Source organism: Bos indicus, chromosome 19 (genome assembly GCF_029378745.1).
Source record: "Bos indicus isolate NIAB-ARS_2022 breed Sahiwal x Tharparkar chromosome 19, NIAB-ARS_B.indTharparkar_mat_pri_1.0, whole genome shotgun sequence".
In the NCBI taxonomy this organism is placed as follows: domain Eukaryota; kingdom Metazoa; phylum Chordata; class Mammalia; order Artiodactyla; family Bovidae; genus Bos; species Bos indicus.
The window spans coordinates 56,007,234-56,031,407 of NC_091778.1; the positions used below are offsets into that span (position 1 = coordinate 56,007,234).

At 44.7% G+C, this 24,174-nt stretch overlaps 1 protein-coding gene across 1 annotated transcript in view; it reads right to left on the reverse strand.

Annotated features, from left to right (window-relative positions):
- SEC14L1 (SEC14 like lipid binding 1) overlaps positions 1-24,174 on the reverse strand; it is a 49,420-nt gene that overhangs the window by 24,734 nt on the left and 512 nt on the right. Inside the window, exon 2 of the mRNA XM_070774010.1 lies at positions 22,021-22,113. Coding sequence (XP_070630111.1) covers positions 22,021-22,083 — 63 coding nt within the window. The 5' untranslated portion in view covers positions 22,084-22,113. The remainder of the gene's footprint in view (positions 1-22,020; positions 22,114-24,174) is intronic.

Here is a 24,174-nt window from a genome sequence, read left to right on the forward strand (position 1 = left end):
TGTTGAGCTTTAAGCCAACTTTTTCACTCTCCACTTTCACTTTCATCAAGAGGCTTTTTAGTTCCTCTTCACTTTCTGCCATAAGGGTGGTGTCATCTGCCTATCTGAAGTTACGGATATATCTCCCGGTAATCTTGATCCCAGCTTTTGCTTCTTCTAGCCCAGCATTTCTCATGATGTACCCTGCATGTAAGTTAAATAAGCAGGGTGACAATATACAGCCTCGACGTACTCCTTTTCCTATTTAGAACCAGTCTGTTGTTCCATGTCCAGTTCTAACTGTTGCTTCCTGACCTGCATATTTCCCTCTAAGATCAAACATATCTGAAGCTTAAATTATTAATTCATCTTACACAACCTCAGATTCCATGATCCCAATAACACACTTTTTCCAGAGGTAGTATGTAGTCTGAGAAAGACTTCAGTTCAACCCATCGTGCCATAGGTCTAAGGAAAGGGCATTTAAGAGACTCATGAAACCCAACAAAGGAGGTTGATTTCTTTGCTAGAGCCACACACTGAAATGTGTGACGACTGCGGAAGGCACAATTATGGCTCAAAGAACAGATGGTGAGAGCGCAGCTCACACACAGAGTGCACCAAAACGTTCGCAACTACAAATATTTTAGACAGTTTTTTTTAAAACCAGGAACACATCCTTTTCTCCCAACACCTACCCGCACAGTTAGCACACAATGATTTAACTGGCTCTGTTTACTTTTGATGAAGGAGCCATTTCCTCGTGTATCACTCTACACAACAGAGGGGGACAGGCAGGCCCTGGAAGACACGCTGAGGGACTTTGCATCAACACATCAGTTCCTTTACTCACATCCGCTCCTTTGCTCCAAGAGTTCTGAACATGAAATGCTTTTGTTAAAGGATAAGAACTTTTGTTAACACACTTTAACAGACTAACAGAGCTACTGGATTTTCAAATAAAACTCAAAGGATAATCAGTATGCTTGACTAACTGCATCTTGCGCGTGTTAATTCAGATTAGAAAACTATGGCCCATACTTGTCCAAACTGCTTCGTGTTTCTGAAAGATCTCAAGACTGACATTTCAGACAACAGCCTGGGGGCTCCATACTTCCATGGGTTTATTATCTTGAAGACAATCATGCACGACATTTCTGATGGGGTATCCGGAGTGGGTTTATTATCTTGAAGACAGTCATGCATGACATTTCTGATTGGGTATCTGGAGTGGGTTTATTACTTGAAGACAATCACGCACGACATTTCTGATAGGTATCTGGAGTCATTGGTCCTTAAAGCACTGTCTCTTGGGGCAGAATGCCAGAGGTTCCCAAATTTGGGTTCCTGGCACCCTTGGAATCTCGACTTTTTCACGGTGCCCGAGGCCAAAGGAAATACCACTTATTAGATTATGGGGTCCAAACAACTTAAAAAGCATTTGGGTCTTAATAACTTAGTAACCATTTGAAAAATAATATGCTTCTTAAGTTGAAGGAGAAAACGTTTTGCTTCAGTCCTAAATAGCGAGAGTGATCTGAGGATGCGCGTGCACTCCTCTCAGACTCACACTGCCGCTGCTGTGACTTCCTGCTGCACACAACGCACAGCAACCACCGCAACCCCAGCCGCACAGAGATGCAACATCATCAAAGGACGTGCAGTGTGATCCCGAAACCGTGAACTACCCTGAACCAAGAGTCTGCAGTGTTTGTGAAAGGTGGAGTATCACAGTGCTTCCTCAAAAACGGAAACTGTCCTATAGCCCGGGTGCTCTGGGGTGCCTCAGAACACACTTTGGGAACTGTGGCTCCAAGGGCTCTAAATTTTATTCATTCGTCCACAAATTCCTCTGCCTATAAATACATTATTCAAAATACAAACAGGGACTTCTTTGGTGGTCCAGTGGTTAAGAAATCACCTTGCAATGCAAGGGGACAAGGGTTCGACCCCTGATCAGGGAACTAAGATCCCATATGTGGCAGAGCAACTAAGCCCACGCGCCACGACCACCGAGCCTGTGGCCACAATGACGCCCAGGTGCCACAGCTAAGACCCAAGGCAGCCAAATAATTCAGTAAGTGTATTTTAAAAATGAAAACAAACGAGCTTCAATCCAACTGATCACCCTATACTATCAAACTTTCCATCAAATACAAAAGGTCCAGTGCCCAAGCTAAATTTCCAACTTCTGCATAAAGGCCTTCAAAAATCTAAGACCGGTGAGCAAACTTTTCACATAAGTAAAGGGCCAAACAGTAAATATTTTCAGCTTTCTGGGCCAGACAGTCTCTGTGACAAATATTCAACTCTGCCTTTTGAGGACAGAAGCAGCCATAGACAATATGTGAACAACCCGAATAGAGCTCGGTTCCAATAAAAGTGTATTTATAGAGACTGAAATCTGAATTTCAGATACTTTTCACAAGCCATGAAACAGTCTAGAATTTTTCCCAATCGCTAAAAAATATAAAGACCTATTTTAGCTGGTGTACAAAAACAGACGCGGGGAAAACTGATGCTGGGAAAGACCGAAGGCAGGAGGAGAAAGGGACGACCGAGGATGAGCCAGTTGGATGGCATCATCGATGCGATGGACATGAGTTAGAGTTATCTCCGGGAGTTGGTGATGGACAGGCGTGGCGTGCTGCAGTCCGTGGGGTCGCAGAGAGTCAGACACGACTGAGCGACTGAACTGAACAAAAACAGACAGCAGGCTGTCGTGTGCCCACTTCTGATCTAAGTGATTAACTGTAACGGGTTCCATGTAATTATTTTCCCACAAAAACGCAAGAGTTATTTTAAATGCCAACCAGTCTAAACAGTGAAAGATAAAAATCTGAAATAAAACAGAAAGGATCATAAGGCCAATGGACTATCACTTGTACTTAACTGCTCTCTGTTACACAAGGGGGTCTCAACAAATGCATTTCTCACTTACGCACACAAATCTGACTATGTACATTTAACCCAAGAAAGAAGTGGGGAGGAGAGGAGAGCACGAATATGAATAAGGAGGGTAACCCCCACCGTTCTACTCAATGAACAGATGCACTCTAGAGCCACCTCTTCTATAATCTGCAGCCACCAACCACATGTGAATATTTAAATTTAAATATTAAAGAACATTAAAATTCACTCCCTCAGTCTCACTAGCTACATTTCAAGTTCAAGAAGTTGCTCTGATCTTGGCTGACTCACAATGCTAACTTCACTACAGTGATGGTCTCACAGGTATACACGTCAAAACTCATCCAATTATATATCTTTAAAAGATATAGTTTATTATTTGTCATTTACATCTCAATAAAGTGGGGGAAAACAATAAAAACATAAATGCATATAGTTTTAATTGGCAGGCCAACTCTGGGAAGCATTTCTAATAGTGACCAGTATTTCCTGATAAAGAAGCTTGATTTGCCGTCATCAGCACAGCAGGAAAACTCAAGGTTAAGTGAAAAGGAAAGCAGCACCACGGCATTATTCATAATTGCCAAAAACAGGAAGCAACCAAGATGTCCTACGAAAGGTGAATGGATACACAGTCTGTGCATGGTACATCCACACAATGGAGTCTTATTCAGCAATAAAGTGAGATGCACTATCGAGCCACAAAAGAGGTGGGAGAAACTTAAATGATTACAGCTTTGAAAGAAGCTTATGTGAAAAGGCTGCAGACTGTATGATACCAACTCTCTGGTAACTGGAAAAGGCAACAGTACTGAGAGAATAAAAAGACCCAGGGCCGCCAAGTGTTGGGGAGAGAAGGTAGGGATGAAGGGTGGGGCACAGAGGAGTTTTAGGGCAGAGAAACCACTCCAAGGACACTGTCCTGGTGGATATGGGATGTTAGACATTTGTCAAAACCCAAAGGCCTGTAAAACACACAGTGAATCCTAATGGAGATGATGGATTATAGTTAATAATAACATACAAACACTGGCTCACCAATGAAAGAAACACACCACACAAGATGTTAATACAGGGGAAGCTGTAGAGGGATATATAGAAATCCCATACTACTTGCTCAATTTTCTGTAATGTAAACCTAAAACTGCTCTAAAAATTATAATCTATTAAATATAAAGAAAAAAAGGAGTCAAGTAACACCCTGGCCAAAGGTAAATAGCCTATTAACTACCTGAGCTATTGGAAAATGCAAAAGTTCTTCTAAGAAGAACCTAGAGAAATTCATAACATCCTTTATTCAACATTCTCTCCCACGACAAACACTGCAGAGCAGGCACCCGGGATGCAGGAGGGAAAGACCAGGGCCGTCCCCCCCGAGAGCTTTCACGAAGGGGGCCGCAAGGCAGGAGCGGCACCCCAGCACCGCTTGCCTGGGGAGCCTGCACACACACGGCAAGTGGGTTCACAAAGGTGGGTGCACGTACTAGGCAGGCTCCTGCTACAGAATGAGCTTCTCCCCACTTTCAAATGAGGAAACAGAGGCTGAGAGAAGTCAAGTCCCGGAATCCGAACCCAGAGCAGCGCCACGTCTCAGGGGACGGGCCCTGGGAGAGAAGACCCAGCTCCAGTCCCAGAGAGGGCCTTGGGAAGCTTACTCGGCATTGTTGAGTAATTCATCTTCTTCATCTTCAATTTCATCTTAGTTTCTTCATTTTTGATGTGCAGAATTGTAGAAGATTAAGAAAAAGAAGACGGAAGAGTGTTTGGCAGCCCTGACAAAGAGTACATACAATACTCAAAAAGAGGAAAAAGGTGCCTGATCACTAAGCAAAGACGCTGCCACCCACGGCCCAGGGACTGATTTAGCTTGGCACAGAAAGAGGAAGAGAATCTAATGTGAATGGCTTAAAAAAAAAAAATTCACCCTCAAAATCCTTGCTCACCGGGCTAAAATGACAATTTTTTCTTCCATGGCCCTAAAAACACAAGATGTAAATAACATGAGACTTGGCTGGAAACCATTTTAAGTTTATAATTAGCCCACTAAAAAAAGAAAGGAACCAGGTGTGAATAGTATCATAGAGGTCTCCTTCTATAAGGAAAAAGAAAAAGTCAACAGAAATAAAGATAGAAATGATATCACTTCAACTTAGGGATTGACAGTGAAATATTCCCTCTGTAGTGTGAAGAAAATACAAGAAACATATTGATTTAGTTATATAACTCGTTAATTCTACACTAAACTCAGTTGCTAGAAGCAGATATGGCCCTGAAGATTAACATGATCAAAGCCGAAAGAGAACTTTCATAAAATGAGTGGGGGGAGAGGGACTGCTGAGGAAACAAGAGTTCCCTGAAAGGTTTTGGTTGCAGGGAGCCCTGAATCGGGCTTAACGCTAATGGTAGTAACATGTTCCACAGAATGAAGAGACACAATACACTTGGATGGGAAAGAACTCCCATCAGGAAACCAGTGGCTCAGCCCTCTTCTCGGCCTGAATGAATGTAAACATTAGACTATTCCTACAGCCCTGGAGAGACACCTACTGTTTCAAGGACAAAGCCCTTGCCGCCGGGCAACCCTGTACAACTTTCAACCCAAGTGCCCCGGCACGCATGGCCTCAAACTGTTTTTAAACTCACAGCTCCTAGCAACTTCCGAGCCACTCCCTTCCCCCAGCCCGCCACCCAACTGTTGTCACTGGCCTCAGCTAGCCCGCAGCGTCCTTTCCCTCCCCGCCTCCAGCACTGTCACTTCAGGACCAGACACCAACCAGGGAACCAGAAGGCAGAGCCGATGGAGAGCCTGGGCTCCTGTGTCAGCAGGCCCTGATTTGAATCTCAGTGGTACCACCTACAAGCGCCAGCCTTCTGTTACAGAAAAGACGAAGATGGGCTGCATGCCACCAAAGATGGAGCACGAGGGGGAAGCTTACTGCCTGGCTGGGAACCGGGTCAGCACAGATCAGGCAGGAGGGAGAAGAAGGCTGGGGGAGGAGGACTGGGGAGGAACCTCAAAGCAAAGGATGCAACCTGGCTTTGTCCAAAGTCAGAAAACCCCGGGGTCCGCGGCTGTCCTGCTGACAAGCGAGATCCGGGTTTGTGTGGACGTGAGCCAAGCTGCACGTGGTCTGGGCGTGTGTGCGGCCACGCGGAACCCTGGCACCTGCACCACGGACAGTGGGCAAGGCAGTCAGGTCACCTGGCAAGCAGTTTAAATCTCAGTTTCCTCTTTGTAAAGTGGAATAAGAGAAGCGCCTACCTCTAAAGTTGTGAAGTCCCAGTTGTAAGTCCTGGGGATGTAATATCCGGCATGGTGACTTTACTTAACGACACTGTATTGTACATCTGAAAGTTGCTAAGAGATCTTAAAAGTTATCACAAGGGAAAAAAATGTGTAACTGTGAGGTGATGGATGTCAACTTTTGTGGTAATCATTTCTCAAGGAACATAAAGTATTACACTGCACACCTTAAACAAACACTAAGGGTTTCCCACAATGCAAAAGACATAAGAGACACAGGTTCGATCCTTAGGTCAGAATGATCTCCTGGAGAAGGAAATGGCAACCTACTCCAGTATTCATGCTTGGGAAATCCCACGGACAGAGGAGCCTGGCAGGCTACAATCCATAGGATCGCAAAGAGTCAGACATGACTGAAGTGACCTAACACACACACAAACAAACACAATGTTATATGTCAATTACATCTCAACAAAGGGGGCAGAGTGGGGAGAAGAGCCTACCCACGTAAGTGTGAGCCATGAATGAGACAGTAGCACACTGAACCCACACAAGCTCATCCTTACTCCTGCATCTTTCAGATGTTCTTTAAGTGTTTCTTAAATGGTGGTTCAGCTCTGGGATCACCGGGGGCCTAGCAACCAGATCTCCCCAATGGGCTGTACACTGGGTTCAGCTGCCCACGTGGTGCCCAAGGCCCTGCGCAGAGGCCTGCCCTACCACTCCCCTCCAGGAGATAAGAAGGCCCCTGAAGGCAGAGCTTGTTTGGAAACTGCTTCCCATCCCTCTATAGCTCCAGCCCTACTTTGCCTCTGGTTATAACACAAGCAGAAGATATTAAGAAGAGATGGCAAGAATACACAGAAGAACTGTACAAAAAAGATCTTCACAACCCAGATAATCACGATGGTGTGATCACTGACCTAGACGCAAACATCCTGGAATGTGAAGTCAAGTGGGCCTTAGAAAGCATCACTACGAACAAAGCTAGTGGAGGTGATGGAATTCCAGTTGAGCTATTTCAAATCCTGAAAGATGAGGCTGTGCAACTATTGCACTCAATATGCCAGCAAATTTGGAAAACTCAGCAGTGGCCACAGGACTGGAAAAGGTCAGTTTTCATTCCAATCCCAAAGAAAGGCAATGCCAAAGAATGCTCAAACTACCGCACAATTGCACTCATCTCACACGCTAGTAAAGTAATGCTCAAAATTCTCCCAGCCAGGCTTCAGCAATACATGAACCGTGAACTTCCTGATGTTCAAGCTGGTTTTAGAAAAGGCAGAGGAACCAGAGATCAAATTGTCAACATCCGCTGAATCATGGAAAAAGCAAGAGAGTTCCAGAAAAACATCTATTTCTGCTTTATTGACTATGCCAAAACCTTTGACTGTGTGGATCACAATAAACTGTGGAACATTCTGAAAGAGATGGGAATACCAGACCACCTGATCTGCCTCTTGAGAAACCTGTATGCAGGTCAGGAAGCAACAGTTAGAACTGGACATGGAACAACAGACTGGTTCCAAATACGAAAAGAAGTACGTCAAGGCTGTATATTGTCACCCTGTTTACTTAACTTCTATGCAGAGTACATCATGAGAAACGCTGGACTGGATGAAGCACAAGCTGGAATCAAGATTGCTGGGAGAAATATCAATAACCTCTGATATGCAGATGACACCACCCTTATGGCAGAAAGTGAAGAGGAACTAAAAAAGCCTCTTGATGAAAGTGAAAGTGGAGAGTGAAAAAGTTGGCTTAAAGCTCAACATTCAGAAAACGAAGATCATGGCATCCGGTCCCATCACTTCACGGGAAATAGATGGGGAAACAGTGGAAACAGTGTCAGACTTTATTTTTCTGGGCTCCAAAATCACTGCATATGGTGACTGCAGCCATGAAATGAAAAGACGCTTACTCCTTGGAAGGAAAGTTATGACCAACCTAGTAGCATATTCAAAAGCAGAGACATTACTTTGCCAACAAAGGTCCGTCTAGTCAAGCCTATGGTTTTTCCTGTGGTCATGTATGGATGTGAGAGTTGGACTGTGAAGAAGGCTGAGCGCCAAAGAATTGATGCTTTTGAACTGTGGTGTTGGAGAAGACTCTTGAGAGTCCCTTGGACTGCAAGGAGATCCAACCAGTCCATTCTGAAGGAGATCAGCCCTGGGATTTCTTTGGAAGGAATGATGCTAAAGCTGAAATTCCAGTACTTTGGCCACCTCATGCGAAGGGTTGACTCATTGGAAAAGACTCTGATGCAGGGAGGGATTGGAGGCAAGAGGAGAAGGGGACAACAGAGGATGAGATGGCTGGATGGCATCACTGACTCGATGGATGTGAGTCTGAGTGAACTCCAGGAGTTGGTGATAGACAGGGAGGCCTGGCATGCTGCGATTCATGGGGTCGCAAAGAGTTGGACATGACTGAGCGACTGATCTGATCTGATCTGGTCTGATACAACTAACAATCTCCAATGAAACAGACTTAAAAGTTTTAAGCTTTAAGTTCAAAACGTAGTACAGTTGATTTGAGGACTTCACAATCCATCATGAAAAAGAAACATGACCATGAGAATCACAAACTTTACAGAAGGACATTTCCGCCCCCCACTCCTGCCCCTACCATTCTCCCGCAGGGTGATGAAGCAGAGTGTCAGTTTCCACAGCTCTAAGTCAGACGCGGAAGTTGAAGACACTGCCATCCCAAGTTTCCACTCTTAGCCTCACCAGTCAATACTCAGTTAAAACAACTGTCAAAGAGCTATCATTCATGACCTACCGTGTGGAAGGGCTGCCCACTACCCCTGAGAACGGCTGAGCCAACAAGCCACTCAACTGAATGTTTATCCCCCTCTCCAACCTCTGGTTGGTTTCAACCTTGGTTGCATGTCAAACAAAACCCAATTTAAGGAGCTGATGGATCTGGAATTCATGAAAGTATAGCCAAACCTCTAACTCAAGAAAAATGGCTTTAGTGATCAAAAGATGGAAGTTTCCTTGGACCTTTAGTGTTGACCAGTTATTTTTCATTATAATGTTACTTAAATATGTACAAACTAGGCAAAAACTCATACCATTATAAAACTCAAACTAACACAATATACATTTAACGAGAAAGATGACAATTTGTTGAAGACGAAGTCCTCCTTCAACATGGGACTGAGCAGCAGGGCACGGCTGCTTTCAAACCTGGCAGGCCTGCACCAAGGCAGGCCTTTGGAGATTCACCACTCCTACCACTTCTATTTAAGTCTTTATCTGTACAGCCCCCTGTCTGCAGAGGAACTTAGCGTATACTTGGCTCAAGCACATCATTTACATATTAATTCCACCTCTATTCTTTTTGTATTTGCTTTCAACCATTAAACCAGTATTGTGAGGCAAACAACCACAGTCAAAAAATGGGCCCAAGACCTCAAGAGACCTAATTTTCTTCAAAGACATATAGATGTGTGACAAGCACATAAACAGATGTTCAACGTTGCTAATTATTAGAGAAATGCAAATCGGAACCACAATGACGTCACCCCACACCAGTCAGAACTGGCCTTCATTAAAAAGTCTACAAATAACAAATGCTGGAGAGGGTGTGGAAAAAAGGAAACGTTCCCGCACCGTTGGTAGGAATGTAAGCCGGTGCAGCCACCGTGGAAAACAGGATGGAGGTTCCTTAAGAAACGAGAGTTGCCCTATGATCCAGCAAGCCCACTCCTGGGCAGGTATCTGGAGAAAACTATAATCTGAAAAGATTCGTGCACTTCTAAAGTTCACGGCAGCACTATTTACAGTAACCAAGACATGGAAGCAACCTAAATGTCCACCAGCAGATGAAGGGATGAGGAAGATAATGGCAGATTAGAACAAAAAGCACAACATTAACCAATCCCAGTTAGAAAATTAAAGGACACTAGTCAGAAAACACAGAGGTACACACATCTTTAAGTAGATCTTTATACTTAAGATATCTGTCACTGTCAATAAATCTTGAAGGACAAATGTCTCACAGGCCACAGTTACTCGAGCCCTAGGCAAACAAGAATGTCTGGAGCGCTACAAAGGCTTTCTCTTCTCTTAGTTTTTAAATTTAAACGTCAGTGACTGATTCATGATCCAACAGAATCCAAAACATGCCAGGACTTTCCAAAACTATTTCTAATCCATAAAACTTTCTAATAGCAAACTGAGTATATGTGACAATAAAAATAGCAGTTTTGCATATTCTTCTTCAAATGAAGTTGGATTTGGCAGAGCGCTGTTTCCCTTTTCCAGAGTGTAAAAAATGAGTCCGTGGACTTCAGAAGAGCATTTGGTGTTCCAGGGACTTGCAGCTGTCAGCTTTTATAGATGCCATGTGTTTGCCCACATAAAAGAATGTAATGAGCTATGGAAATATTATCTGGCCTCATGAACCAGAATAAAAGCGCCATCGTCAGTAGGCTGATAGCAGGAGTCGGTCTATGCATCAGGAAAATATCTATCAAGCACCGTTTATTAAACGCCTATTACACAAGTTGTGCCTCCCGGACCGTGAAGTGCTCGTTTCTGTTTTCTCTACCACATCCCTTCCTTTATGGTGGGAGCCCCCCGACAGTGCATCCCCCCAGCTCATCAATCTACACCTGCTCTCAGATGCTGTTCTTTCTTTGTTATGAACTAACGGCAAAGGCAACCATGAGATGCAAACTAGAGCTGTATCTTGAACAGGTGGAACAAAATACAGCGGTTGAATTCAAAGATAAAAAAAAAAAATCTATAGAGATGTGCACTTATTTTTGGCTGACATAATAGTCAACTAGACTTTAAACAATAAACACAACAGCCAAAAAGTGGAAACAGCTCAACTGTCCACCGATGAAAGAATGGATAAACAAACTGTAGTGTGTATACACACACACACATATAAGATTATTCAACTTTAGAAAGGAAAAAAATTTTGACATGTTACAACATGAAGGAGCTGTGAGGACAATATGCTAAGTGAAATAAGCAAGTTATAGAAGGATAAATATTGTGTAATTTCTCTCATAAGAGGTACTTAGAATAGTCAAATCTATAGAGACAGAAAGTAGAGAGGGGTGGGGATGGGGAGTCAGTGTCTAATGGGGACAGAGTCTCCATCTGGGAAGATAAGAATGTTCTGCAGATGAATGGTGGTGATGGTCATACAACCTGTGAATGTCCTTGAAAGTGAAAGTCACTCAGTCGCGTCCGACTCTTGGCGACCCCATGGACTACACAGTCCATGGAATTCCCCAGACCAGAATACTAGAGTGGGTTGCCTTTCCCTTCTCCAGGTGATCTTCCCAACCCAGGGATCGAACCCAGGTATCCTGTGCTGCAGGCGGATTCTTTACTGGCCGAGCCGCAAAAGGAAGCCCAGGCATACTGGAGTGGGTGGCCCATCCCGTCTCCAGGGGACCTTCCTGACCCAGGAATCGAACCAGGGTCTCCTGCATTGCAGATGGATTCTTTACCAACTGAGCTATCAGGGAAGCCAAATTGTAACTGGAAATAGTTAAAATGGTAAATCTTTCGTATATTTTACCACATAAAAAAGAGTATAAATCTTTTTTTATACTCCACCTGAAAATTAGCAAGTAAAGCCACACAAATGATTCAGTTAAGACAGGCACATGCTTGTTAACAGAGTTTTGGTATCACTATATAAACTCGCAAAGAACAGTCTGGAGAAGCACGTACAGCAAACAGCCTCCTTTTAGTACACGCTAGATCCTTCTAAAGAAAGTATCATTAACGAGTCTCTATTACACAACCTGTTAAAAGAATCTATCCTTTCGAAGATTTTCAAGTAAGGAAAAGTTATAACTGAAACCAATTTTCTTTCTTCTACTCCATTCGGTACACATCAAATTAAGGACATCCAAACCAGTGGTCCTCCAACCTGTGCAGGCATCAGAACCAGGGCTTGTGAAACCCAACTGCTGGGCCTGCCCCGGAAATCCTGACGCAGCTGAGAATAAGAATTTCGACCTGTCACAATTACATCCCAGACCAACTCTGTGTTAAATGACATAAAGATACGATGTGTTTGGGGAAGAGCTTTCTAAACGTTAAGAGCATAAATACTGCAATACAACTCTCTCTTAGATTTACTTCTTAAAATAAATACCTTCAGCTTTTAGTTCTGAACTTGGTTTTAAAGACAGATATAGGCGCCAAGCTAGGCAAAGAAACGCATTTTACCTACTGCTACAGAGTAACTTATTCAATTAAGAAAAAGGGTCATGTAATAAGCAACCTCCAGGTTTAAAACTATAGGGATAGAAAAAAGAAAATTAGAATACCATTCTATCAGAGTCAAGAATTTTTAAATGAATTTTATGTTCTGTAGGAGAACCACATAAAGGAAGTTTTTTGGTCGCAAAGAGTCAGACATGACTTAGTGGCTGAACAAATTCATCACTATGGGAAAAAAGCCACTCAAACACTAAGTAATACATAAAGCAGGATACATTTTTCAGAAAACTACAATAATTATAAGCTTCAGTTCACTGAACATAAACTCTATTTTACTCAAAACCAAATTGCATCAGATTCCTTCAAAACACAGTATAAGTAGTAAATTCAACCAAAAGAATATGTTCCAATGTGACCTTTTGTTAAAATTTTCACTCCCAGAAGCAGCAGTAATGGCAGAAGCGAGAGTGTGCATCTCAGGACTGGCTTATTCTTCAGACAAATCCATTACTGAGGCTTCTCTGTAGGCTTGGGAGAAAAAGCAAAACGTTCTGGTTCCCACCCTGAAGATGCTTATGTGAAAGGAGAGGTGACAAGCTGCAGGGACCAGCCAGGCGACAGGGGGACAACAGAGCACAGGGCGGGAACTCCTCCGAGAACTGACCTGACCGGTGAGGGAAGGACGGAGAAAGGCCCTCCAGCACGAAGCCAGCAACAGACGCACACCTGGGGAGCGGCCAGCGACCCCAAAGACGCGACTGGGGAGCACGGGGGGTCTCACCTGTGGCGACGAGGCTATGAGGAGGCTTAGAAGCCAAGACAGAGCCAAGGCTCCGAACTCATCTTGAAGGTGGGGTGCAGCCACTTGAGAATTTTAAACTAGCAAGCAATGCGGTCAGACGTCCAACTGGGAGACTCGGGGGCAGCAACCCTGAGAAAAAGCGAGTGGGGCAGACAGGGTTGGGATGCAGGGTCCAGAGGACGTGAAGGATGCTGTGATGGAGGCTGAGCCCACACCGTCAGAGGGGACGATTCAGACCCAAGTCAACAGACACCCTGGATGGGCAAGGGTCCGGCCATCACTGGGGTTGGAGGGGTGGGGGCTTTCAGGGGTGCCTGGGCTCCGGGTCTGAGGGTCAGCACATGGCGGTGGCATTCCTCAGAAGCAGCAGTTCAGAGGAAAGGCAGAGCTTTTCAGAGGAATTCTATTGTTTTTAACATGCTTGCGTGCGTTCTGTTGGGTGTGCTCTTTGTGTGGGCACGAGGAAGGGTGGGTACTGTTCAGACCTACTAAGTCTGCCTCGGAATGGCCAGGTGGGGCTCTCCAAGCACGGAGCTGGCTAGACGCCTGGAAGCGCCTGTGTGTAGGCTGAGGGTGAGCCCTGAGAGCTTTGGTTTATAAACTGACAGTTGAAGCCACGGGTTCAGACGAGGCTGGCCAGGAAGGGAGGTCGGCTGAGAGAGCTGGATATTCATTAATACAGCATTAACCACAAGTTAAAACTGTGACATCCAGAAAACACAAAACTAGTTGAATAACTACGGGGTCTTGAAATAGCAAAACAAGTTATCATTAGAGGAAGAGCCCATCTGTACCCAAGGCAGCATGGAGGTGAGTCAAATAAGGAGAAACGCAAGGGTGACCAGAGGAGGGCCAGAGACCCAGGAGGAAGAGAACCACTGCCGGTCATCCAGTCAAACACGCGAGACATTTAGGAACCGGACGCTTATCAATCACTCAGATTCGCACTATGCATGTGAACAGTGCACGAGGAATATACGAATGCAAATCGTGTAGGAGAGAGCTATGAAATAAACATGGCAGATTTCTGAATGGAAAAAGGATTCAGCACACATCACGATATATACAGCAATTATCTTACAGGGTGATAATTGCATAAATCTACATACATACATACAAAGACTTTTCTTTAAAACAACAACAACAACAAATAAAACAAGGCCAGTACTCTCAAGATCAACTGTACCTTTCAAGGAATTATTACTGCAATACATGCCTTCTGTTGCAACATGTAAAATTATCCCACTAGAAGTACATAAAACTGTTTTCACTCATACAGATTAAAAATCAAGAAAGATCAATGATCACACCTGCCCATCAAAAATTCTCTGCAGTGAATCTCTCTGGGCACTGCCCAAACCAGACTGACATCCCCATCCAGGGCTGTAAAGCAAGAAGCATGAACAAAGGACAGGCCAGGGTGCCTGGGACCCCTCCTTGCACCTCGGTGGTCCCCAAGCGCTTACCACGGACGCTACATAGGGAGCCTCTTAGTCAGATCTGCCAATAAATGAACTCCCTTCAACTGCTCTCTATAAACAGTAGGATCAACGAAGTGCGTTTGGAAAGACCCAGTTTAATTTGAAAAAAAAAATGCTTTGCATCCCATTTGCAACTCAAAACTACAAAGGATAATCGCTGGCTTCAATATCTACCAGCAATATCAGCAAATGTTTAGACAAAGCTGCTAAAAAGTAGCTGAACTGACTGACTTGAGGTCTGTGACTCCTCCCGGTGCCAACTGGCTGTAATGAACAATTAAATCAGCAAAACGTTAAGGTAATTGAAAAGGACAAATGACCCAGTTTCTGTAACAAAGCGATGACACGAAAGGAAACAAAGGGAGAGGAGGATGTGAGGGAACAGAGGAGGCTGAAGAAATATAATAACTGAACGCTAAGGTTTATCTGAAGGAGGATCCAAAGAAGGTTAAAAAAAAAAAGACATTGTGTTAGCAGAGAAAGTCTGAACATGGATTTGGGACTGGATGATGTCAAGGAATTATTAGAACTCTTCTCAGATGTGATAATGACACGGTGGTTACTTTTCAAAAGAAAAAGGTCCTGGCACGTCCCTGGTGGTCCAGTGTAGGGGACGTGGGTTCAATCCCCGAATGGGGAACTAAGATCCCACAAGTGCACCAGAACTAGAGAGAAGCCCAAGTGCCACAATGAGAGACTTCACGCAGCTAAATACATACATTTTTTTTAAAAAAGTCTTTACAGTGCGAGGTATGTTTCAGGATGAATTAACAAGATGCCTGAAATCTGCTTTTTATATACACCAGCAGGAGGAAAGCGGAAAGAATAAATGAAACAAACTGGCAAAACGGTGATGCTTTCGGAGCTACACCATGGGCAAGCGGGCATTCATCAAACTTTCCTTTCTACTTCTGCATACTTGGTTCCGAAAATACAAGGTTTACCCTTTTCTTTTTTTTTTTCCTTGACAAAAACAGGTAAATCAAGAAGGCAAGGAGCTGAATCAGATCCTGCTTTATTTCTTGAAATAAGAACCACTACTGAACCACGGCTGTATTCACTCTAGCACATTAAAAGTAATTCAGGAGGCATAACGTGTTGGGAGAGTGGGTTTAGGAGAAGAGAAAAAGCCTGGTTCTGCACAAAATAGCGTGTGAAGGAAGCACAATGATTGCTCATTGTCAAAGCTGAGTACATTTGACCACATTCCAGGTTTTACTAAACAGAACAGAATTTACGCTATGGCATTCAAAAACTTGATAAATGAAAAGAGTACAATCTCCCTCACTATTAATAAACTGACCAGAATCCTTAATGTATCAACAGAAAAACTGGATTGTTTCTCTCCACTTCTAGACTGAACAAAACTTTTTAAGCTGGTGACCCCAAAATGAAGACTGCTTATTTCTTTGAGTAAAAATAAATTCTATTGCATACTGGGCTGACTGAAGATATATCTATACCTCCATTAATGAAAAAGATGTATTTCAGTAACACACCTAATTGTCAGAAACTTGGAAAGCATAAAGGGCTCAGGGATAAAATCTAGGATGAGAGGCAGAGAACATGCTTCGAAAAGAAAAACAAACGATGGAATGAAAGTATTTCATAACTAAAATAAAGGTACAAACCAAATATGCGTGGGACTCAGGTCAGCGGAAGAGAACAAAATCAGGAAGAGGGGTCGGGGGCTCCCAGTATCTTCGGGCAAGGAGGAGGGGCGGATGGGCACATGGGGCTTCAGGGGGCAGCCACCTGCCTCAGAGCAAGAGGACAAAGCCAGATGGGCTCCAGCAGGACCGAGGAACAGCCCGGAAACAGCTGCACAGGGGTGGGGGGTGGGCTCGACCGCTCAGATTTCTGCGAACCTTGCCCTCACCCTAGAAGGAGCAGACTGGACTGCATTTGGTGTACACCCTCCTTAGACAGCGCTGTGATACACAAGCACACCCCAGGGTCCCCCACATGTCTCCCCAACTGTCCTGATGCATAAACTGAATGGATGAAGTAAGGTTTACATATATACAAAGGTCTATTTTAAAGAGACACATTCATAGTTCACATGTCAACAAATGACTCTGCTGATTCATTTCACCTTGCATTTGGGCGCGGCACAGGGGCTGGCTTTCAGAAAGGGAGGGGGGAGGCCATGGATGTTTCCAGGCCCTGCCTCTCCCACTGGCACGTCTATGGTCTGCTTAGTTCTACAGACCTCCCAACAGTCTACACGAGTGACCAGCCTAGTCACCAGGTTACAGAGCAAGTCTGCGGCAGGGCTCCACTCTGTACCCAGAATCACAGCAAATCTCCTTTCATCCTCTAGTCTTGTAGGAAGATATGAGATATCTGAGGAAAGAGGAAAGGAAGGAAAAAAAACAGAGACCAAAACAAACCAAAGGAAAGCAAGAGAATGAGAGGAACAGAACCAAATGCTGTTGTGGGAGCCACTGGTCAGCAAGCGCACACTGAAAGAGAGAGCTTTTTGGTTACTCAACCTGTAAAAGCATACCACTTAAACTACTACAAAATTTGTCAAATGGGTTCTGCGTAATTTATGATGGTGTTAAAAAAAAAAAGCCAACTTCATCACAAAAGGGCTCTGCTTTTCCAGGAGGCATCGGTTAACTGAAGGCTCGCAGCATGCTACTTCTCTTCATGGAGAAAACACAGAGCCCTCATCTGAAGCAGATCAGATCTGAGCTTCACCCGTCAGACCTAGCTCCCAAGTCCTCATACGGAAAGCTCAAGTGAGCAAATGGACACCAGCCGATCAAACATATCTGTGTGCCTACGTGTGCTCGGTACCAACACTGGAGGGAACAAAGGAAAACATAGTCTCTGCCCTTGAGGAACATATACAATAGTTAGAGAGCAATACTCGGGCACCTTGGAAAATAAAAGAAACCACCTACCACCACCTACCACTGACTGCACCATGAAGGAGGAGAGAAACACGAAGGGCTTCATAGCTGCCATCAGGGCAAGGGGTGGGCCAGCTAAGATCAAGATTAGATGGGGTGAACATCTAAGGCAAGGAAGGAAGTGTAGAAAGGAAGCGGGTGGGGGGGCAGAAAAGACACCGTGGCAAACAGGGACAGCACAGAATAGATGGAAACATTCACGTTGGGAAGTCCACACAATTATGAGAGAAGCTTGAACAGGGAAGGCAGGATACGAAGGGCCTTGGAGAAAATGCAACGCAGTTTAGAACAGATGTGACTGATGAGAGCGATCACTTCCCCGAGGGCTGACAGGCGGAACCTGTTTCCAGCAGGAGGATGCAGGCCCAAAGGGAGGGGCGTGAGTGAGAAAGGACAACTCTGGCTCCCCCCCGAAAGCTGGACCGGAGGTGGCGCTCAGGAGAGGGAGGCAGACAGCTGTGACTCAAGGGCATCATCTAGAAGGTGCATCGGCTAGGGATCCACACGGCCAACAGGGTCTGGGAGCCCACGACAGGGTGAAGAGAACAGGGAGCTCGGGGAGTGGACGTGAGCAGAGCTGTCGGGTGACAGGATGCCTGGAGAAACAGGGCTTGGGACTGCCTGGCGGTCCAGCAGCTGAGATTCAGCGCTCCCAACGGAGGGGGTCCGGGGTTCGATCCCTGGTCAAGGAACGGGATTCCACATGTGAATTCTAGTAAGACTTCACATGCCGCAACTAAAGATCCTGCATGCTGCCAGGAAGACCCAGGCAGCCAAAGAAATTAATAAATAAAACGGGGCTGCACAGGAGAGCAGCAGGGCCTCTGCCATCGCGTGTTCCAGCAGTCCAGGGGCAGCTGTCCCGCCGAGAAACGCATCAGAGACTGGTCCTTGCCTCCCCGCCGCCGTGGCCACAGAGGCATGGCTCCCGGGTCCTCCTCTCCCTCGGTCTCACCTGCACCCTGACCCCACTTTACACTGCGCACTGACCTCTGCTCCAAGGACTCACTCTCCTCTGCATCATTTGTGAAAGGCCAAGAAGGCCAGGAGGAAGGAAGCTGGACCTGAAAATGTTTACGCTCTGAAATCAGTGTTTTATCTCAGAACTTTCCAAATGAAACACTCAAGTCCAAGCATCTCAGAACCACACCTGCCACCCAAGTCCCTTCTCGGCGGTCACCTCACTAGGCCAGGGGAGGCCACAGATATACCGGCGGGTACAAGCGACTGGAATGTCCTTCACAGATTAAGCTCTCCTCCCACAGGTTGGGCAGAGCAGCCCCAGGAAACATTTCTGGTTGAGCCTGGAAAGGTCACTCTTCAAGGACAAGAACCCTCCACAAACATTCCAGGATACACATTCTAATAAAAAGAACAGCAAACTCTACCCCAACTACCTGCAGAAGCTCTCTCTTCTCTGAGCCTCAGACTCCTCACCCTCAAAGGGGGCTCAGCCGGGGCGCTTCTCAACTCACCCAAGCACCAACCATTGTCTCTGGGCTCACATCTGACAACAGAACGCCCCTCAGAGGCCACAAATGCCTGCTCAAACACCTTCACTTCAGTTTTGCTTGTTTACCATTAACTCGTAGATGATTTTTTAATTCTACCAAGTATACTGACCCCAAAACAAATGGTAGACTGTCATGAAATCAATCAAAATAATTAACTTACTTGATACCTACCGTGGACCTACTACTGACACAGGCACTTCCCACCTCATATTCTGGCAATTCTAAATTACAACGGAACTCCTGGTTAAGACAAACAGAGGCTTTAAGTGGACGGCATGACGTTTCCTTCCACGGTCGTCACAGGACCCTGTAACTCAGGACTTGGATCACCTGTGAATACCACAAACTGACCACCTGACGAACACTTCTGTCCGTATCACTCGCTGTGACTACTGAAGCACAGTCACTTTTGGAGGGTCTCAAAAATATTTCTGTTCAAATTATAGTTCTGTTCTTGCATTAACTGAATGTCTTTGCTCACTCTGAATAAACTGAAAAGAATATTTTAGAGTAACTCTTTTGTACTTGTTTTTCCTCAAAAAGAGAAAAATCAAGCAAGGAAAACACTGTGGATTTTATGTAGTACAATTACAGGGAGAAAAGCACGAGGGACCCCACAAACTCACTAGACTGTGCCTTCCAGTTTCTACCTAAATCTGGAGGGGAAGGGGTAACAGACTTCATTTTCAGATTAAAACGTAATTTCTTCCAAGTCAAAAAATTTTACTACTGCTTAAAACAGAAGCGAGTGAAAAACCAGTTAAGTTTAAAAGATTGAGGGGTGGCTGAGAAGTTCAATTTCAAATTCTTCTGTAAATCCCTGCATAAATGTGACAAGGCAAACTATAGCATTTTGAAAACCGTGAAAAAAGGAAAATATGGAAGCTGAACATTAGGTAAGCAAAATACCTTTTTATTATCAAGTGTTTGCCTAAGAGACCTGCCTTTGCCTCAAATGATCAGGGTCGCAGCAATATTTAAAAGTCGTCTGCAACATAAGAGAAAACGTAAGGCACCAGGTCCTGTGCCTGTCCCCTCCACCCTGGAGCATCTCCCAGGCTCACTGTCCTCCACTGCCCCAAACTAATCTCCTAGCACCACCAGCCCCTGCCAACCAGAAAGGGACAGGTGACCAAGCCCCACAAGGAATCCACAGGCCAGCCAGCATCCTGGGACCGGAGTGGGCAGCAGGGAGGATCAGATCAAGTATCTCTAGAATCTGAACCAGGAAATGTGAAAAGAATTGTTCACTTAGAAACTGAAAGAAGGCGACAAGAAATGCCACAAAGTTAAACTGGGGCCAGAGTTCTGACCAGCTGAAAAAGCATGTGAGCTGAAGCCACAGGAGAGGAAGGTAGGAGAGCGTGAAGCAGCCAGTGGCGAAGGGGTGAAGGGTGAAGTTCCGGGGACAACTGCTGCTGGGAACACCCTCCCTCCCCCCAAGCCAGGTTCCTGGAGTTCAGCCCGTGCAGGCCCACATTCCTGGATTTCTGTACGATCCCATCACACACAGCATGTGTTCCAACAACAATATCCCCCCTCTCAGGCCACAGTGGATCTCTGCTCTTTATGACCAAACGACCCACACAGCAAACAGGAAGCAAGCCTTCCTGGTAAGCCATTAACATAAAACACTGAACAGTCCTAGGACTGAAGGAAAACACAGAAGCAAATAATATCCACCCCCACCCCACACACACAAATCTCACACCTGGCAGAAAAGGGGCACCAGGGAGCTTTCTGAGGTAAAGGAGGGAATGGTTCTGCATCTTGACAGAGATTCATGTCACTCTGTCAACACTTCAAACTGTAAACCTAATGTGATCATTTCACTGTCTGTAAATTACACCTCAATTTAAGAAACAGACGCCCTGAATCTAAATTGTTCCCTTGAGAGGACTTGAGTTTTGTTTTCCAAAACTAAATTGATCTGGATAAATCTCACAAATGATGCTGAGCAGCCAGCCAGATGCAAAAACACTTGAGTTTTTGTACACAGAACAGATACAGAAGTTCATCTCTGGTCAGAGTCAAAACAGGGGCTAACTACAAGGGACCAGGAGGAGCTGAGGGTCTCTCACTGGGCTGAAAGGCTCTGGTTCAGACTGGTACTTTCATCAGGGTGTATTTCACGAGCAAGGCATCCTCCAGTCATACATTACACCTTAACGGTAACACAAAAGAGACAGGGAGGAAAAGGAGTTGTTGTTGTTCAGTTGCTAAGTCGTGTCTGACTCTTAGCGAAAAGAACTGTTCACATGGAAACCGAAAGAATGCAGTAAGAAATGTCACAAAGTCAAACTGGATCCAGAGCCAGGGTTCTGACCAGCTGAAAAAGTACATGCGCTGAAGCCAAGGGAAAGAATACCTTACAGTAATCTAAAAGAGAGCGGAAAAAGTTTGTCTGGGGTTTTTTTTTTGGCCTCTAATTAAATTACTACTTCGAGCCAATCTCTTTAGGTAAATAACAAAGAAAATTAAGACTTTTAATTACCCCATTTGTGGAATTCTTATGTGACTCAAGAATTTAATATTAAGGGAGGAAGCTCATTTCAGCATAGTCCTTAGAATCCTGTAAATTAAGCTCCATCCTTCAGTGTTCAGCTTCATATAGTGAACTCACCCTCATTCTAAATGAGCAGCAGAAGGAAAAAACCACTCTCTACATCCCTTTTCTACTTAAACAAAAAAGGAGCAAAATCCAGAGGAAGAATTATTTAGTCACAATCCCACTTCTGTATTTTCAAAAGGAGAATTGACTGAAATTCACACACAACCCTGAGATGAATTTAAAAAAAAAAAAATGCAGATTTTGATTTTCAGAGACTTATAGTTTAAAAACAAATTCACAAACTTGCTAAAGTTCATAAGCATAAAAACAGAATATGTAAAAGTGGAGCAACAGATAATCAAATTTGGACACCTAAGAAGATAAGATGCAAGAGAGAAAACTGAAAAGTACTTACAGCCATAATTAGTTCAAAGGGGTGTTTATACACCCTCACTGGTGACTGGTATTTTTGCACCATGATTGCAATAAAACAGCAATCCTTTCACACCTGCAAAACACAAACATTTGTGATAAATAACCATGATATGAAAAAAATTTGCATTTACACAACATACTACAGTCTTCCTTAGACTACAGTCTAAGGAACCTTAATAGATCACAATTCTATGCACATACAAGTCAAAAGATGATGCTTAATTATACAAGGGCAAGGGAAGGCAGGAAGACAGGAAGAAAAGGTGAAGAAAGTCCAAGTGGAGCGAGGGAAGGAGCGCTGGTCTGAGGGCTGGAGGACTCAATTACCTTACCAGCCTCACCGCCTCTCCTGGGGCCGCCCTGGGTCCTTTCCAGCAAGTGAAATGCCGAGATTCAATTATTCTAATAACCCATACAATTAGTTCTTGAATCATTTTCTCTTCAACTTCCATGAGAAGCCAAATAAAAATGGTGGCACTTTAAGATATTAAGCCCAGAACACACAAAAATACAAGTGGAAAAAAAAATACTAGTGTCTTAAATTATGGGATACTCCTCAAAAGCTATTTTCAAAGGAAACTTGTCAATCTCCATTTTCTAACTGCGCAGGCTACAACAACTTCAGGGATCAGTCTTCAAATGGCAGACACTCCAAGCCCTCTGGCTAGAGGCTCCACTGACTTTTTCAGCCTCAAAGAGCTGTAATATCAGGAAGCAATCAAGCCTCCTTTACCCGTCAAGAATCCTTCTCCCAGGGGCACATTCAGAGGCTGGCCTCAGCCTAAACTGGATTTTTCTGAAAAACATACTTTTATTTGGAGCCCTCTATGGGACTTCACTTCCCTATTTAAAAGGAAGGAAGAAAAATAAATCCAAAGAGCCTACCTGTCCTGCTGAGGATAATTATTAAGAAAGTTATTTTATGCTGAGTAAGATGAGAGGATATTCAAAAGTACAAAACGGAATATCCTCAAGGAGCCTAAAGCCTAGCTGTAACAAAAGAAAAAATTACAAAGGTATATTTTATTTCATAAGATTCCTACCCATATTAATTACATTTAAAAAGATCTGGAACTTCCTCTGGTATGTTTCACATACCTCTCAGAAAGACCAGGTTCTGGCAGCAAACGGCTACATCTGGCAGTCTGAAAAACTGCTAAAGAGTAACTCGGGGCGACCTCAAGCAAGTCATTTGACTTTTCTGGGACTCAGATTCACCTCTGTGAAGTGAGGTTCAGGGTGAGATAACACTGTAAGACTTCCAGCTCTAAAATCAGGAATGAAGTGAAGTGGCTGGCTCAGTCGTGTCCGACTCTTTGCGACCCCATGGACTGTAGCCTACCAGGCTCTTCCATCCATGGGATTTTCCAGGCAAGAGTACTGGAGTGGGTTGCCATTTCCTTCTTCCGTAAGATCTTCCTGACCCAGGCATCGAACCGGGGTCTCCCGCATTGTAGGCATATGCTTTACCGCCTGAGCCACTTCCGTCTGGGAAGTCTTAAAATCAGGAGACTCAGAGCCAAAACTCCTGAATCCACCACAATCAACTGGAATGCTGTCATTAATCTTGATTCTGGGACTGGCAGGTCCTGGTGCGCTGGGATAGAGTTCTGTTTAGTTTTGCCAACCTGATAATGCTGGTACACAGCAGGAATTCGATAACCTTTTAAATTTTTAACTAGTAAAATTTAATTTTAGGGTATCTCCCACAGAAAGAGAGGATACTTACTGGGTATATAAAGGGGTTGTAGGGCTGGGGAGAGAATGTTTAAAAAAAAAAAAAAAAAGAGGAATGCGCAGTTAAGACTCCCGTAACATCCATTCGGGATTCCACTGCCTGGCAGAATCCGAAGCGACTACGCTCAAGAACCTGGTAATTCCCGAGCTTCTGAACTCCTGCCAGTTCCCAGCTTCGGATGCTCTGGTCTAAACCAACGTCCTACGTGGGAATCCGGAGTTACAACGGCCAAGCGGCACCGTGGACCAGGGCAGCCCTCTATTGCATGACAATTGGTGCTTTAAAATTAGCCAATGGCCGGACTCAACGAGTCCACCCCAAACAGGCTGGAGGGGCGGCCGGGCCCTCGGCTCCATCTGGCGGGGGCCGGGGCGGGAGCGGGGGGGGTCCCGGCGC